The sequence below is a fragment of the Anomaloglossus baeobatrachus genome, chromosome 10, assembly GCF_048569485.1.
Source record: "Anomaloglossus baeobatrachus isolate aAnoBae1 chromosome 10, aAnoBae1.hap1, whole genome shotgun sequence".
NCBI classification, from domain to species: domain Eukaryota; kingdom Metazoa; phylum Chordata; class Amphibia; order Anura; family Aromobatidae; genus Anomaloglossus; species Anomaloglossus baeobatrachus.
This window is the reverse complement of record NC_134362.1, coordinates 5,859,185-5,876,822: the sequence shown is the minus strand read 5'-3', so window position 1 is coordinate 5,876,822 and position 17,638 is coordinate 5,859,185. Positions and strand designations below refer to the sequence as shown.

At 52.0% G+C, this 17,638-nt stretch overlaps 1 protein-coding gene across 1 annotated transcript in view; it reads left to right on the top strand.

Moving 5' to 3' along the window:
* LOC142254464 (protein inscuteable homolog) overlaps positions 1-17,638 on the top strand; it is a 172,275-nt gene that overhangs the window by 141,952 nt on the left and 12,685 nt on the right. Inside the window, exons 6-7 of the mRNA XM_075325531.1 lie at positions 662-728; positions 1,069-1,224. Coding sequence (XP_075181646.1) covers positions 662-728; positions 1,069-1,224 — 223 coding nt within the window. The remainder of the gene's footprint in view (positions 1-661; positions 729-1,068; positions 1,225-17,638) is intronic.

The window sequence follows — 17,638 nt, the reverse complement described above, 5'->3', positions numbered from 1 at the left end:
TGACAGATAATCTCATCTATTATATTTCTAAAGTGGAAAATGTTTAGAAGTAAAACTGCAGCGAAAGGGTAAATGTAAAAATCAGAGAAAACTGAAAAATTCATATAAAAAAAAGACCAAACAGAGCAAATCCCCCCCGAAATGCTGGATACAAAGAGGCGAGAGCGAGCGTCCAGAGCCGGGCAGTCAGAGTCCTGATAATGGGCATCACTACAGGGCAGAGAAAACGCCAGAAAATGCTGCAGAAAGTCAGAAAGGAACGCAGAGAAATGCAAGGAACAAAGCAGATTGTCCACCCGACCGCTGCATTATACACAGACCGCTGCATTATACACCGACCGCTGCATTATACACCGACCGCTGCATTATACACCGACCGCTGCATTATACACCGACCGCTGCATTATACACCGACCGCTGCATTATACACCGACCGCTGCATTATACACCGACCGCTGCATTATACACCGACCGCTGCATTATACACCGACCGCTGCATTATACACCGACCGCTGCATTATACACCGACCGCTGCATTATACACCGACCGCTGCATTATACACCGACCGCTGCATTATACACCGACCGCTGCATTATACACCGACCGCTGCATTATACACTGATCGCTACTGAATCCTAAATCTCAATTTCAATTTTTCAGATCGTCACCATTTTAGCAAATCTTTCCCTCCTGGAACAAAGCGCAGCAGAGATCCTACAAGAAAACGGTAAATGTCTGATGCAGGATTATATACAGAAGCCACTGAGCACATACATCACTGATCCTGAGCTACCTCCTGTATTATCCTCCAGAGCTGCACTCACTATTCTGCTGTGTACACACATTACTGATGCTGTGGTGATGAGGTGGCTCTGCGGGCTGTGCCTCAGTCTGTACAGCACTACTTTCCGCTCTCTTCTCTTTCTGGTATAGTTATGATCTGATGACTCGTGTTCTGACGCTTCTTCCTGGCGGGGGACGTCTTCTCTTAAAGGGCCCTCGTCCTGTAATGATGATGATGATGCAGATTGCTGCTCTGTCACTTAATGACGCTTCTCCTCACACAGGGGTCTTGGCGCTCATCAGCATGCTGACCGAGAAGACCCTCACAGGGAGTGCCGCCGAAATATCCGCCTGTGAGAGGGTCCTGCAGAAATCCGCCGTCACCCTCGCACGCCTCTGCCGGGATCCGGAGATCGCACAATATGCCATAAAGCATGACTGTAAGTTCACACAGCAAACCCACAACTGCTGCAGCCAGTGGTACTGCGCCGCACTATATGGCACCGACACACAGTGCTCAGAACTCTGCTACACTGCGGGAGACGTGTCTACATGAGACTATCACACACTGCTGACACTCTACTGCAATGCACTGCAGCAATGTGCTGGCCCATCACGAGGAGTCTAGAAAAAAACAGGAGTCTGGAAGGAGGAGGAGGATAACAGGAGTCTGGAGGGAGGAGCAGGACAGCCGAATCTGGAGGGAGGAGGAGGACAACAGAGGAGTTTGGAGAGAGGAGGACGACAGAGGATTATGGAGGTGGACAACAGGGGAGTCTGGAGGGAGGAGGAGAACGACACAAGGGTCTGGAGGGAGGAAAAGGACAGGGGAGTCTGGAAGGAAGAGGCAGGCAGGGGAGTCTGCAGTGAGGAGAACGACGGGGGAGTCTACAGAGAGGAGGTGGACAACAGGGGGAGTCTGGAGGGAAGAAGAGGACGAAGGGGGGAGTTTGGAGGGACGAGGCGGAAGACGGGGGAGTCTGGAGGGAGGAGAATGATGGGGGAGTCTGGAGGGAGGAGAATGACGGGGGAGTCTGGAGGGAGGAAAATGACTGGGGAGTCTGGAGGGAGATATCGGACGACGGGGGGGATCTGGAGGGAGGAGGTGGACGACGGGGGGAGTCTGGAGGGAGGAGGCGGACGACGGGGGGAGTCTGGAGGGAGGAGGCGGACGACGGGGGGAGTCTGGAGGGAGGAGGCGGACGACTGGGGGAGTCTGGAGGGAGGAGGCGGACGACGGGGGCAGTTTGGAGAGAAGAGGCGGACGACGAGGGGAGGGAGGAGGCGGACTACGGGGGGAGTTTGGAGGGAGGAGGCGGACTACGGGGGCAGTTTGGAGGGAGGAGGCGGACGACGAGGGGAGTCTGGAGGGAGGAGGCGGACGACGAGGGGAGTCTGGAGGGAGGAGGCGGACTACGGGGGGAGTCTGGAGGGAGGAGGCGGATGACGGGGGAGGTCTGGAGGGAGGAGGCGGACGATGGGGGGAGTCTGGAGGGAGGAGGCGGACGACGGGGGGAGTCTGGAGGGAGGAGGCGAACGACAGAGGTATTTAGAGTGAAGGAGCACACAGAGGTCTGGAGAAGGGCATAAAAATGTGTAGAAAGGAGGATGGCACAGGGGTCTGAAGTTGGACACAGGAATCTATCCACTTCCTCCTGATCTCTTTATTCCTAGCCTTCCATTGCTTCCAGAGTTCTTTGAGGGGTCTAAAAGAGACCGGATTCTGGACAGGGAGGACAGAACGTCTACTACAGACTCCTCTGTCTTCCTCTGGTCACTTCTGTCCTCCTCTAGTCTCCTCTGGTCACTTCTGTCCTCCTTCAGTCTCCTCTGTCTTTCTCTGGTCACTTCTGTCTTCCTATGGTCACTTTTGTCCTCCTTTAGTCTTCTCTGTCTTCCTCTGGTCACTTCTGTCCTCCTCTAGTCTCCTCTCTCTTTCTCTGGTCACTTCTGTCCTCCTTCAGTCTCCTCTGTCTTCCTCTGGTCACTTCTGTCCTCCTCTAGTCTCCTCTGTCTTCCTCTGGTCACTTCTGTCCTCCTTCAGTCTCCTCTGGTCACTTCTGTCCTCCTTCAGTCTCATCTGTCTTTCTCTGGTCACTTTTGTCCTCCTTCAGTCTCATCTGTCTTCCTCTGGTCACTTCTGTCTTCCTTCAGTCTCCTCTGTCTTTCTCTGGTCACTTCTGTCCTCCTTCAGTCTCATCTGTCTTTCTCTGGTCACTTTTGTCCTCCTTCAGTCTCATCTGTCTTCCTCTGGTCACTTCTGTCTTCCTTCAGTCTCCTCTGTCTTTCTCTGGTCACTTATGTCCTCCTCCAGTCTCCTCTGTCTTTGGTCAATTCTGTCCTCCTCCAGTCTCCTCTGTCTTTCTCTGGTCACTTCTGTCTTCCTCTGGTCACTTCTGTCCTCCTCCAGTCTCCTCTGTCTTCCTCTGGTCACTTTTGTCCTCCTTCTGTCTTCATCTGGTCACTTCTGTCCTCCTCTAGTCTCCTCTGTCTTCCTCTGGTCACTTCTGTCCTCCTTCAGTCTCCTCTGTCTTCGTCTGGTCACTTCTGTCCTCCTTCAGACTCCTCTGTCTTCCTCTGGTCACTTCTGTCCTCCTTCAGTCTCCTCTGTCTTTCTCTGGTCACTTCTATCCTCCTTCAGTCTCCTCTGTCTTTCTCTGGTCACTTCTATCCTCCTCCAGTCTCCTCTGTCTTTCTCTGGTCACCTCTGTCCTCCTCCAGTCTCCTCTGTCTTCCTCTGGTCACTTCTGTCCTCCTTCTGTCTTCCTCTGGTCACTTTTGTCCTCCTCCAGTCTCCTCTGTCTTTCTCTGGTCACCTCTGTCCTCCTCCAGTCTCCTCTGTCTTTCTCTGGTCACTTCTGTCCTCCTTCAGTCTCCTCTGTCTTCCTCTGGTCACTTCTGTCCTCCTCTAGTCTCCTCTGTCTTCCTCTGGTCACTTCTGTCCTCCTCCAGTCTCCTCTGTCTTCCTCTGGTCACTTCTGTCCTCCTTCAGACTCCTATGTCTTCCTCTGGTCACTTCAGTCCTCCTCTAGTCTCCTCTGTCTTCCTCTGGTCTCCTCTGTTTTTCTCTGGTCACTTCTGTCCTCCTTCAGTCTCCTCTGTCTTCCTCTGGTCACTTCTGTCCTCCTCCAGTCTCCTCTGTCTTCCTCTGGTCACTTCTGTCCTCCTTCAGACTCCTATGTCTTCCTCTGGTCACTTCAGTCCTCCTCTAGTCTCCTCTGTCTTCCTCTGGTCTCCTCTGTTTTTCTCTGGTCACTTCTGTCCTCCTTCAGTCTCCTCTGTCTTCCTCTGGTCTCTTCTGTCCTCCTTCAGTCTCCTCTGTCTTTCTCTGGTCACTTGTCTTCCTCTGGTCACTTTTGTCCTCCTTCTTCAGTCTCCTCTGTCTTTCTCTTGTCACTTCTGTCCTGCTCTAGTCTCCTCTGTCTTCCTCTGGTCACTTCTGTCCTCCTCCAGTCTCTTCTGTCTTCCTCTGGTCACTTCAGTCCTCCTCTAGTCTCCTCTGTCTTCCTCTGGTCACTTCTGTCCTCCTTCAGTCTCCTCTGTCTTCCTCTGGTCACTTCAGTCCTCCTCTAGTCTCCTCTGTCTTCCTCTGGTCACTTCTGTCCTCCTTCAGTCTCATCTGTCTTTCTCTGGTCACTTTTGTCCTCCTTCAGTCTCATCTGTCTTCCTCTGATCACTTCTGTCTTCCTTCAGTCTCCTCTGTCTTTCTCTGGTCACTTCTGTCCTCCTTCAGTCTCCTCTGTCTTTCTCTGGTCACTTCTGTCTTCCTCTGGTCACTTTTGTCCTCCTTCAGTCTCCTCTGTCTTTCTCTGGTCACTTCTGTCTTCCTCTGGTCACTTCTGTCCTCCTTCAGTCTCCTCTGTCTTCCTCTGGTCACTTCTTTCCTCCTTTAGTCTTCTCTGTCTTCCTCTGGTCACTTCTGTCCTCCTTCAGTCTCCTCTGTCTTCCTCTGGTCACTTCTGTCCTCCTTCAGTCTCCTCTGTCTTTCTCTGGTCACTTCTGTCTTCCTCTGGTCACTTTTGTCCTCCTTCAGTCTCCTCTGTCTTCCTCTGGTCACTTCTGTCCTCCTCTAGTCTCCTCTGTCTTCCTCTGGTCACTTCTGTCCTCCTTCAATCTCCTCTGTCTTTCTCTGGTCACTTCTGTCCTCCTTCAGTCTCCTCTGTCTTTCTCTGGTCACTTCTGTCTTCCTCTGGTCACTTTTGTCCTCCTTCAGTCTCCTCTGTCTTTCTCTGGTCACTTCTGTCTTCCTCTGGTCACTTCTGTCCTCCTTCAGTCTCCTCTGTCTTCCTCTGGTCACTTCTTTCCTCCTTTAGTCTTCTCTGTCTTCCTCTGGTCACTTCTGTCCTCCTTCAGTCTCCTCTGTCTTCCTCTGGTCACTTCTGTCCTCCTTCAGTCTCCTCTGTCTTTCTCTGGTCACTTCTGTCTTCCTCTGGTCACTTTTGTCCTCCTTCAGTCTCCTCTGTCTTCCTCTGGTCACTTCTGTCCTCCTCTAGTCTCCTCTGTCTTCCTCTGGTCACTTCTGTCCTCCTTCAATCTCCTCTGTCTTTCTCTGGTCACTTCTGTCCTCCTTCAGTCTCCTCTGTCTTTCTCTGGTCACTTCTGTCCTCCTTCAGTCTCCTCTGTCTTTCTCTGGTCACTTCTGTCTTCCTCTGGTCACTTTTGTCCTCCTTCAGTCTCCTCTGTCTTCCTCTGGTCACTTCTGTCCTCCTCCAGTCTCTTCTGTCTTTCTCTGGTCACTTCTGTCCTCCTCTAGTCTCCTCTGTCTTCCTCTGGTCACTTCTGTCCTCCTCCAGTCTCCTCTGTCTTCCTCTGGTCACTTCAGTCCTCCTCTAGTCTCCTCTGTCTTCCTCTGGTCACTTCTGTCCTCCTTCAGTCTCATCTGTCTTTCTCTGGTCACTTTTGTCCTCCTTCAGTCTCATCTGTCTTCCTCTGATCACTTCTGTCTTCCTTCAGTCTCCTCTGTCTTTCTCTGGTCACTTCTGTCCTCCTTCAGTCTCCTCTGTCTTTCTCTGGTCACCTCTGTCTTCCTCTGGTCACTTTTGTCCTCCTTCAGTCTCCTCTGTCTTTCTCTGGTCACTTCTGTCTTCCTATGGTCACTTCTGTCCTCCTTCAGTCTCCTCTGTCTTCCTCTGGTCACTTCTTTCCTCCTTTAGTCTTCTCTGTCTTCCTCTGGTCACTTCTGTCCTCCTTCAGTCTCCTCTGTCTTCCTCTGGTCACTTCTGTCCTCCTTCAGTCTCCTCTGTCTTTCTCTGGTCACTTCTGTCTTCCTCTGGTCACTTTTGTCCTCCTTCAGTCTCCTCTGTCTTCCTCTGGTCACTTCTGTCCTCCTCTAGTCTCCTCTGTCTTCCTCTGGTCACTTCTGTCCTCCTTCAATCTCCTCTGTCTTTCTCTGGTCACTTCTGTCCTCCTTCAGTCTCCTCTGTCTTTCTCTGGTCACTTCTGTCCTCCTTCAGTCTCCTCTGTCTTTCTCTGGTCACTTTTGTCCTCCTTCAGTCTCCTCTGTCTTCCTCTGGTCACTTCTGTCTTCCTTCAGTCTCCTCTGTCTTTCTCTGGTCACTTCTGTCCTCCTTCAGTCTCATCTGTCTTTCTCTGGTCACTTTTGTCCTCCTTCAGTCTCATCTGTCTTCCTCTGGTCACTTCTGTCTTCCTTCAGTCTCCTCTGTCTTTCTCTGGTCACTTATGTCCTCCTCCAGTCTCCTCTGTCTTTGGTCAATTCTGTCCTCCTCCAGTCTCCTCTGTCTTTCTCTGGTCACTTCTGTCTTCCTCTGGTCACTTCTGTCCTCCTCCAGTCTCCTCTGTCTTCCTCTGGTCACTTTTGTCCTCCTTCTGTCTTCATCTGGTCACTTCTGTCCTCCTCTAGTCTCCTCTGTCTTCCTCTGGTCACTTCTGTCCTCCTTCAGTCTCCTCTGTCTTCGTCTGGTCACTTCTGTCCTCCTTCAGACTCCTCTGTCTTCCTCTGGTCACTTCTGTCCTCCTTCAGTCTCCTCTGTCTTTCTCTGGTCACTTCTATCCTCCTTCAGTCTCCTCTGTCTTTCTCTGGTCACTTCTATCCTCCTCCAGTCTCCTCTGTCTTTCTCTGGTCACCTCTGTCCTCCTCCAGTCTCCTCTGTCTTCCTCTGGTCACTTCTGTCCTCCTTCTGTCTTCCTCTGGTCACTTTTGTCCTCCTCCAGTCTCCTCTGTCTTTCTCTGGTCACCTCTGTCCTCCTCCAGTCTCCTCTGTCTTTCTCTGGTCACTTCTGTCCTCCTTCAGTCTCCTCTGTCTTCCTCTGGTCACTTCTGTCCTCCTCTAGTCTCCTCTGTCTTCCTCTGGTCACTTCTGTCCTCCTCCAGTCTCCTCTGTCTTCCTCTGGTCACTTCTGTCCTCCTTCAGACTCCTATGTCTTCCTCTGGTCACTTCAGTCCTCCTCTAGTCTCCTCTGTCTTCCTCTGGTCTCCTCTGTTTTTCTCTGGTCACTTCTGTCCTCCTTCAGTCTCCTCTGTCTTCCTCTGGTCACTTCTGTCCTCCTTCAGTCTCCTCTGTCTTTCTCTGGTCACTTGTCTTCCTCTGGTCACTTTTGTCCTCCTTCTTCAGTCTCCTCTGTCTTTCTCTTGTCACTTCTGTCCTGCTCTAGTCTCCTCTGTCTTCCTCTGGTCACTTCTGTCCTCCTCCAGTCTCTTCTGTCTTCCTCTGGTCACTTCAGTCCTCCTCTAGTCTCCTCTGTCTTCCTCTGGTCACTTCTGTCCTCCTTCAGTCTCCTCTGTCTTCCTCTGGTCACTTCAGTCCTCCTCTAGTCTCCTCTGTCTTCCTCTGGTCACTTCTGTCCTCCTTCAGTCTCATCTGTCTTTCTCTGGTCACTTTTGTCCTCCTTCAGTCTCATCTGTCTTCCTCTGATCACTTCTGTCTTCCTTCAGTCTCCTCTGTCTTTCTCTGGTCACTTCTGTCCTCCTTCAGTCTCCTCTGTCTTTCTCTGGTCACTTCTGTCTTCCTCTGGTCACTTTTGTCCTCCTTCAGTCTCCTCTGTCTTTCTCTGGTCACTTCTGTCTTCCTCTGGTCACTTCTGTCCTCCTTCAGTCTCCTCTGTCTTCCTCTGGTCACTTCTTTCCTCCTTTAGTCTTCTCTGTCTTCCTCTGGTCACTTCTGTCCTCCTTCAGTCTCCTCTGTCTTCCTCTGGTCACTTCTGTCCTCCTTCAGTCTCCTCTGTCTTTCTCTGGTCACTTCTGTCTTCCTCTGGTCACTTTTGTCCTCCTTCAGTCTCCTCTGTCTTCCTCTGGTCACTTCTGTCCTCCTCTAGTCTCCTCTGTCTTCCTCTGGTCACTTCTGTCCTCCTTCAATCTCCTCTGTCTTTCTCTGGTCACTTCTGTCCTCCTTCAGTCTCCTCTGTCTTTCTCTGGTCACTTCTGTCTTCCTCTGGTCACTTTTGTCCTCCTTCAGTCTCCTCTGTCTTTCTCTGGTCACTTCTGTCTTCCTCTGGTCACTTCTGTCCTCCTTCAGTCTCCTCTGTCTTCCTCTGGTCACTTCTTTCCTCCTTTAGTCTTCTCTGTCTTCCTCTGGTCACTTCTGTCCTCCTTCAGTCTCCTCTGTCTTCCTCTGGTCACTTCTGTCCTCCTTCAGTCTCCTCTGTCTTTCTCTGGTCACTTCTGTCTTCCTCTGGTCACTTTTGTCCTCCTTCAGTCTCCTCTGTCTTCCTCTGGTCACTTCTGTCCTCCTCTAGTCTCCTCTGTCTTCCTCTGGTCACTTCTGTCCTCCTTCAATCTCCTCTGTCTTTCTCTGGTCACTTCTGTCCTCCTTCAGTCTCCTCTGTCTTTCTCTGGTCACTTCTGTCCTCCTTCAGTCTCCTCTGTCTTTCTCTGGTCACTTCTGTCTTCCTCTGGTCACTTTTGTCCTCCTTCAGTCTCCTCTGTCTTCCTCTGGTCACTTCTGTCCTCCTCCAGTCTCTTCTGTCTTTCTCTGGTCACTTCTGTCCTCCTCTAGTCTCCTCTGTCTTCCTCTGGTCACTTCTGTCCTCCTCCAGTCTCCTCTGTCTTCCTCTGGTCACTTCAGTCCTCCTCTAGTCTCCTCTGTCTTCCTCTGGTCACTTCTGTCCTCCTTCAGTCTCATCTGTCTTTCTCTGGTCACTTTTGTCCTCCTTCAGTCTCATCTGTCTTCCTCTGATCACTTCTGTCTTCCTTCAGTCTCCTCTGTCTTTCTCTGGTCACTTCTGTCCTCCTTCAGTCTCCTCTGTCTTTCTCTGGTCACCTCTGTCTTCCTCTGGTCACTTTTGTCCTCCTTCAGTCTCCTCTGTCTTTCTCTGGTCACTTCTGTCTTCCTATGGTCACTTCTGTCCTCCTTCAGTCTCCTCTGTCTTCCTCTGGTCACTTCTTTCCTCCTTTAGTCTTCTCTGTCTTCCTCTGGTCACTTCTGTCCTCCTTCAGTCTCCTCTGTCTTCCTCTGGTCACTTCTGTCCTCCTTCAGTCTCCTCTGTCTTTCTCTGGTCACTTCTGTCTTCCTCTGGTCACTTTTGTCCTCCTTCAGTCTCCTCTGTCTTCCTCTGGTCACTTCTGTCCTCCTCTAGTCTCCTCTGTCTTCCTCTGGTCACTTCTGTCCTCCTTCAATCTCCTCTGTCTTTCTCTGGTCACTTCTGTCCTCCTTCAGTCTCCTCTGTCTTTCTCTGGTCACTTCTGTCCTCCTTCAGTCTCCTCTGTCTTTCTCTGGTCACTTTTGTCCTCCTTCAGTCTCCTCTGTCTTCCTCTGGTCACTTCTGTCCTCCTCCAGTCTCCTCTGTCTTCCTCTGGTCACTTCAGTCCTCCTCTAGTCTCCTCTGTCTTCCTCTGGTCACTTCTGTCCTCCTTCAGTCTCATCTGTCTTTCTCTGGTCACTTTTGTCCTCCTTCAGTCTCATCTGTCTTCCTCTGGTCACTTCTGTCTTCCTTCAGTCTCCTCTGTCTTTCTCTGGTCACTTCTGTCTTCCTCTGGTCACTTTTGTCCTCCTTCAGTCTCCTCTGTCTTTCTCTGGTCACTTCTGTCTTCCTCTGGTCACTTCTGTCCTCCTTCAGTCTCCTCTGTCTTCCTCTGGTCACTTCTTTCCTCCTTTAGTCTTCTCTGTCTTCCTCTGGTCACTTCTGTCCTCCTTCAGTCTCCTCTGTCTTCCTCTGGTCACTTCTGTCCTCCTTCAGTCTCCTCTGTCTTTCTCTGGTCACTTCTGTCTTCCTCTGGTCACTTTTGTCCTCCTTCAGTCTCCTCTGTCTTCCTCTGGTCACTTCTGTCCTCCTCTAGTCTCCTCTGTCTTCCTCTGGTCACTTCTGTCCTCCTTCAGTCTCCTCTGTCTTTCTCTGGTCACTTCTGTCCTCCTTCAGTCTCCTCTGTCTTTCTCTGGTCACTTCTGTCCTCCTTCAGTCTCCTCTGTCTTTCTCTGGTCACTTCTGTCTTCCTCTGGTCACTTTTGTCCTCCTTCAGTCTCCTCTGTCTTCCTCTGGTCACTTCTGTCCTCCTCCAGTCTCTTCTGTCTTTCTCTGGTCACTTCTGTCCTCCTCTAGTCTCCTCTGTCTTCCTCTGGTCACTTCTGTCCTCCTCCAGTCTCCTCTGTCTTCCTCTGGTCACTTCAGTCCTCCTCTAGTCTCCTCTGTCTTCCTCTGGTCACTTCTGTCTTCCTTCAGTCTCCTCTGTCTTTCTCTGGTCACTTCTGTCCTCCTTCAGTCTCCTCTGTCTTTCTCTGGTCACTTCTGTCTTCCTCTGGTCACTTTTGTCTTCCTCTGGTCACTTCTGTCCTCCTTCAGTCTCCTCTGTCTTCCTCTGGTCACTTCTTTCCTCCTTTAGTCTTCTCTGTCTTCCTCTGGTCACTTCTGTCCTCCTTCAGTCTCCTCTGTCTTCCTCTGGTCACTTCTGTCCGCCTCTAGTCTCCTCTCTCTTTCTCTGGTCACTTCTGTCCTCCTCTAGTCTCCTCTCTCTTTCTCTGGTCACTTCTGTCCTCCTCTAGTCTCCTCTGTCTTCCTCTGGTCACTTCTGTCCTCCTTCAGTCTCCTCTGGTCACTTCTGTCCTCCTCTAGTCTCCTCTGGTCACTTCTGTCCTTCTCTAGTCTCATCTGTCTTCCTCTGGTCACTTCTGTCCTCCTTCAGTCTCCTCTGTCTTTCTCTGGTCACTTCTGTCTTCCTCTGGTCACTTTTGTCCTCCTTCAGTCTCCTCTGTCTTTCTCTGGTCACTTCTGTCTTCCTCTGGTCACTTCTGTCCTCCTTCAGTCTCCTCTCTCGTCCTCTGGTCACTTCTGTCCTCCTCTAGTCTCCTCTCTCTTTCTCTGGTCACTTCTGTCCTCCTTCAGTCTCCTCTGTCTTCCTCTGGTCACTTCTGTCCTCCTCTAGTCTCCTCTGTCTTCCTCTGGTCACTTCTGTCCTCCTTCAGTCTCCTCTGTCTTTCTCTGGTCACTTCTGTCCTCCTCTAGTCTCCTCTGTTTTTCTCTGGTCACTTCTGTCCTCCTTCAGTCTCCTCTGTCTTCCTCTGGTCACTTCTTTCCTCCTTTAGTCTTCTCTGTCTTCCTCTGGTCACTTCTGTCCTCCTTCAGTCTCCTCTGTCTTCCTCTGGTCACTTCTGTCCTCCTCTAGTCTCTTCTGTCTTCCTCTGGTCACTTCTGTCTTCCTCTAGTCTCTTCTGTCTTCCTCTGGTCACTTCTGTCCTCCTTCAGACTCCTCTGTCTTCCTCTGGTCACGTCTGTCCTCCTCTAGTCTCTTCTGTCTTCCTCTGGTCACTTCTGTCCTCCTCTGTCTTTCTCTGGTCACTTCTTTCCTCCTTCAGACTCCTCTGTCTTCCTCTGGTCACTTCTGTCCTCCTTCAGTCTCCTCTGGTCACTTCTGTCCTCCTCTAGTCTCCTCTGTCTTCCTCTGGTCACTTCTGTCCTCCTTCAGTCTTCTCTGTCTTCCTCTGGTCACTTCTGTCCTCCTTCAGTCTCCTCTGTCTTCCTCTGGTCACTTCTGTCCTCCTTCAGTCTCCTCTGTCTTTCTCTGGTCACTTCTGTCCTCCTCTAGTCTCCTCTCTCTTTCTCTGGTCACTTCTGTCCTCCTTCAGTCTCCTCTGGTCACTTCTGTCCTCCTCTAGTCTCCTCTGGTCACTTCTGTCCTCCTTCAGTCTCCTCTGTCTTTCTCTGGTCACTTCTGTCCTTCTCTAGTCTCCTCTGTCTTTCTCTGGTCACTTCTGTCCTCCTTCAGTCTCATCTGTCTTCCTCTGGTCACTTCTGTCCTCCTTCAGTCTCATCTGTCTTCCTCTGGTCACTTCTGTCCTCCTTCAGTCTCCTCTGTCTTTCTCTGGTCACTTCTGTCTTCCTATGGTCACTTTTGTCCTCCTTCAGTCTCCTCTGTCTTTCTCTGGTCACTTCTGTCTTCCTCTGGTCACTTCTGTCCTCCTTCAGTCTCCTCTGTCGTCCTCTGGTCACTTCTGTCCTCCTCTAGTCTCCTCTCTCTTTCTCTGGTCACTTCTGTCCTCCTTCAGTCTCCTCTGTCTTCCTCTGGTCACTTCTTCTTTCCTCCTTTAGTCTTCTCTGTCTTCCTCTGGTCACTTCTGTCCTCCTTCAGTCTCCTCTGTCTTCCTCTGGTCACTTCTGTCCTCCTCTAGTCTCTTCTGTCTTCCTCTGGTCACTTCTGTCTTCCTCTAGTCTCTTCTGTCTTCCTCTGGTCACTTCTGTCCTCCTTCAGACTCCTCTGTCTTCCTCTGGTCACTTCTGTCCTCCTCTAGTCTCTTCTGTCTTCCTCTGGTCACTTCTGTCCTCCTCTGTCTTTCTCTGGTCACTTCTTTCCTCCTTCAGACTCCTCTGTCTTCCTCTGGTCACTTCTGTCCTCCTTCAGTCTCCTCTGGTCACTTCTGTCCTCCTCTAGTCTCCTCTGTCTTCCTCTGGTCACTTCTGTCCTCCTTCAGTCTTCTCTGTCTTCCTCTGGTCACTTCTGTCCTCCTTCAGTCTCCTCTGTCTTCCTCTGGTCACTTCTGTCCTCCTTTAGTCTCCTCTGTCTTCCTCTGGTCACTTCTGTCCTCCAGTCTCCTCTGTTCTTTCCAGAGCTTTCATCTCTTCCATAGACCTCGGCGTAGATAAGAAATGGCCAAAAGAATCGAGGGGACAAAGGAGTCTGGAGGAGATGGAAGAGACTGGATTCTGAAAGAGGAGGATCACCTCTTCCATCTCCTACAAAATAAACTGTTCTCCTTCAGAAAAGTCAGGAAACGGAACAAAGTGACTGGAATAGGACAGAGGAATCTGGAGCCGGGGCCAAGAAGACGAGGAAAGAGGAGTGTGGATGAGGATAGAGGTGTCTGGAAGAGATAACAGTCTATAATTGGAGGACAGTACTGGTACTTATAGAATAGAAAAATGTATACTGGTAGCTATAGGTTTTATGACTATACTAGTGTCCAGTCCTGTCCCTTTAAGTGATGCCTATACACTGACAAGCACAAGGGAACAATGTTTTGCACTTGTGACTTTCCGGCTCCAGATCTCTCCGTCCTCTACAGCTCTGAGCGTGAGACGTCTTCATCTTATAGACCAGTCTTGGCGAACCTTTTACAGGCCGAGTGCCCAAACTGTAGCCCTAAACCCAATTTTTTTTCCGAAGTGCCAACTAATCCTATTATATAAAGAATTGATTGTAATCTTACCTTTGCCGTCTTCTCTTCAGCAGGGGGCATCACGCTCATGCTTACCACACATGGACGCTGAGCCCCTGCCCTTTCCAGACACAGCAGTTGGATTGATCTTTCTGGAAATAAATTGCAGCATATTAGACAGAGATTTTAGCCTGGAATGGATTCAGATGTCACCTGTAATCCACATCTACATTTCAAAGTCTGAACATCTCGAAATCCCATAAAGACGTACGAGTTGCTCCCCTCCCCTTTCATTGTGTAGTTCTGTCCCCCTTCCTGGCCACTTCCTGGTAAACATGTCTCCCATCCTGATATAGATTTCCTACATTCTGGTATATTTGTCCCCATCATGGCCCCATCCTGGTAAATGTCCTCCATCCTGGTAAATGTTACCCATTCTTGCATGTTCCCCCATGCTGGTAAATGTACCCCATCCTGACATATTGCCCATCCTTGTAAATGTTCCCCCATCCCGGCATGTACCCCATTCCTGGTAAATGTTCCCAATCCTGGTTAATTTACCCCATCCAGGTAAATGTACCCCTTCCTGGTAAATGTTCCCTATCGTGGCATGTTTCCTCCATCCTGGCATGCATGTTTTCCTCCATCCTGGCATGCATGTTTTCCTCCATCCTGGCATGCATGTTTCCTCCATCCTGGCATGCATGTTTCCTCCATCCTGGCATGTATGTTTCCCCCATCCTGGCATGCATGTTTCCTCCATCCTGGCATGCATGTTTCCTCCATCCTGGCATGCATGTTTCCTCCATCCTGGCATGCATGTTTCCTCCATCCTGGCATGCATGTTTCCCCCATCCTGGCATGCATGTTTCCTCCATCCTGGCATGCATGTTTCCTCCATCCTGGCATGCATGTTTTCCCCATCCTGGCATGCATGTTTCCTCCATCCTGGCATGCATGTTTCCTCCATCCTGGCATGCATGTTTTCCTCCATCCTGGCATGCATGTTTTCCTCCATCCTGGCATGCATGTTTCCTCCATCCTGGCATGCATGTTTCCTCCATCCTGGCATGCATGTTTCCTCCATCCTGGCATGCATGTTTCCTCCATCCTGGCATGTATGTTTCCCCCATCCTGGCATGCATGTTTCCTCCATCCTGGCATGCATGTTTCCTCCATCCTGGCATGCATGTTTCCTCCATCCTGGCATGCATGTTTCCTCCATCCTGGCATGCATGTTTCCTCCATCCTGGCATGCATGTTTCCCCCATCCTGGCATGCATGTTTCCCCCATCCTGGCATGCATGTTTCCTCCATCCTGGCATGCATGTTTCCTCCATCCTGGCATGCATGTTTCCTCCATCCTGGCATGCATGTTTCCTCCATCCTGGCATGTATGTTTCCCCCATCCTGGCATGTATGTTTCCCCCATCCTGGCATGTATGTTTCCCCCATCCTGGCATGTATGTTTCCCCCATCCTGGCATGCATGTTTCCCCCATCCTGGCATGCATGTTTCCCCCATCCTGGCATGCATGTTTCCTCCATCCTGGCATGCATGTTTCCCCCATCCTGGCATGCATGTTTCCCCCATCCTGGCATGTATGTTTCCCCCATCCTGGCATGTATGTTTCCCCCATCCTGGCATGCATGTTTCCTCCATCCTGGCATGCATGTTTCCTCCATCCTGGCATGCATGTTTCCTCCATCCTGGCATGCATGTTTTCCCCATCCTGGCATGCATGTTTCCCCCATCCTGGCATGTATGTTTCCCCCATCCTGGCATGTATGTTTCCCCCATCCTGGCATGCATGTTTCCTCCATCCTGGCATGCATGTTTCCTCCATCCTGGCATGCATGTTTCCTCCATCCTGGCAGGCATGTTTCCCCCCATCCTGGCACGCATGTTTCCCCCATTCTGGCACGCATGTTTCCCCCATTCTGGCACGCATGTTTCCCCCATCCTGGCACGCATGTTTTCTCCATGTATGTTCCCACCCCACGCTGCCATGTGCGTTCCCCCTCTCCCACCCCACGCTGCCATGTGCATTCCCCCCTCTCCCACCCCACGCTGCCATGTGCGTTCCCCCTCTCCCACCCCACGCTGCCATGTGCGTTCCCCCACCCCCTGCTGCCATGTGCGTTCCCCCACCCCCACCCCACGCTGCCATTTGCGTTCCCCCTCTCCCACCCCACGCTGGCATGTGCATTCCCCCTCTCCCACCCCACGCTGACATGTGCGTTCCCCCTCTCCCACCCCACGCTGCCATGTGCGTTCCCCCTCTCCCACCCCCCTGCTGCCATGTGCGTTCCCCCTCTCCAACCCTACGCTGCCATGTGCGATCCCCCTCTCCCACCCCCCCGCTGCCATGTGCGTTCCCCCTCTCCCACCCCCCTGCTGCCATGTGCGTTCCCCCTCTCCCACCCCCCTGCTGCCATGTGCGTTCCCCCTCTCCCACCCCCCTGCTGCCATGTGCGTTCCCCCTCTCCCACCCCCCTGCTGCCATGTGCGTTCCCCCTCTCCCACCCCCCTGCTGCCATGTGCGTTCCCCCTCTCCCACCCCCCTGCTGCCATGTGCGTTCCCCCTCTCCCACCCCCCTGCTGCCATGTGCGTTCCCCCTCTCCCACCCCCCCTGCTGCCATGTGCGTTCCCCCTCTCCCACCCCCCTGCTGCCATGTGCGTTCCCCCTCTCCCACCCCATGCTGCTGCTGCCGCTGCCGCTGCCGCACACGAGTTATAAAAAAAAAAAAAAAAAAAAGCAACACACAACTTACCTGCACACGCTCCCCCGCTGCGCGCTGCTGGGTCCTCAGTTCCCACGCGGCCAGCAGACGGTGCCGGCGCTGCTCTCTGACGCTCCTCCGTCTCCTAGGCAACCCACTGCAGCCTAGGGGAGGAGGAGTGTCAGAGCGGAGGAGAAATGTCTCCTCCGCTCCAACACAGGTTTGATCTGCCGGCGCGACTGCACTAGCAGATCAAAACTGCAGGGTCGGGCGACAGCACACGTGCCACCAGAATGGGCTCAGCGAGCCCCTGGTGGCACGCGTGCCATAGGTTCGCCATCACTGTTATAGACAATTATTTCGGCTTCTCATACATAGATGTGACTGCAGATATTCAGCAGATGATTAGTTCTGCAGATTCTCGTCAGTCACTGCATTGTTACTGTTTTGCTCTTTTCCTTCCTGTATACTACAAATCACACCCTGTGCTCAGATTCCCTAATAGTTCAGTGTTATTAGGTTGATTCATGAGTGAAAGCCGCTAGTTGGAATCGAGGAGCCGCCAGGAAGAAGATTTCCCAAGAAAAGAGACACAGCCACATGCAGCTCATCGATAGCGGTCTCTCTGTTAAAAAAATTCCCAAACTGCATCATGTGCGGCCATGACAGGAGAAGAATAAGAAATGACGTCCCTCCATTTACAAGCCAAGAGGTGACGTCCAGGCAAAATACCAGAGACAACAAGTCGCTCATCACAAGGTCTATCAGCTCTGGAGACACCCGGCACTGGAGACGTTCATCACAAGGTCTATCAGCTCTGGAGACACCCGGCAGTGGAGACACTCATCACAAGGTCTATCAGCTCTGGAGACACCCGGCAGTGGAGGCGCTCATCACAAGGTCTATCAGCTCTGGAGACACCCGGCAGTGGAGACGCTCATCACAAGGTCTATCAGCTCTGGAGACACCCGGCAGTGGAGACGCTCATCACAAGGTCTATCAGCTCTGGAGACACCCGGCAGTGGAGGCGCTCATCACAAGGTCTATCAGCTCTGGAGACACCCGGCAGTGGAGGCGCTCATCACAAGGTCTATCAGCTCTGGTGACACCCGGCAGTGGAGACGCTCATCACAAGGTCTATCAGCTCTGGAGACACCCGGCAGTGGAGACGCTCATCACAAGGTCTATCAGCTCTGGAGACACCCGGCAGTGGAGACGCTCATCACAAGGTCTATCAGCTCTGGTGACACCCGGCAGTGGAGATGCTCATCACAAGGTCTATCAGCTCTGGTGACACCCGGCAGTGAAGACGCTCATCACAAGGTCTATCAGCTCTGGTGACACCCGGCACTGGAGACGCTCATCACAGGGTCTATCAGCTCTGGAGACACCCGGCACTGGAGACGCTCATCACAGGGTCTATCAGCTCTGGAGACACCCGGCACTGGAGACGCTCATCACAGGGTCTATCAGCTCTGGAGACACCCGGCAGTGGAGATGCTCATCACAAGGTCTATCAGCTCTGGTGACACCCGGCAGTGGAGACGCTCATCACAGGGTCTATCAGCTCTGGAGACACCCGGCACTGGAG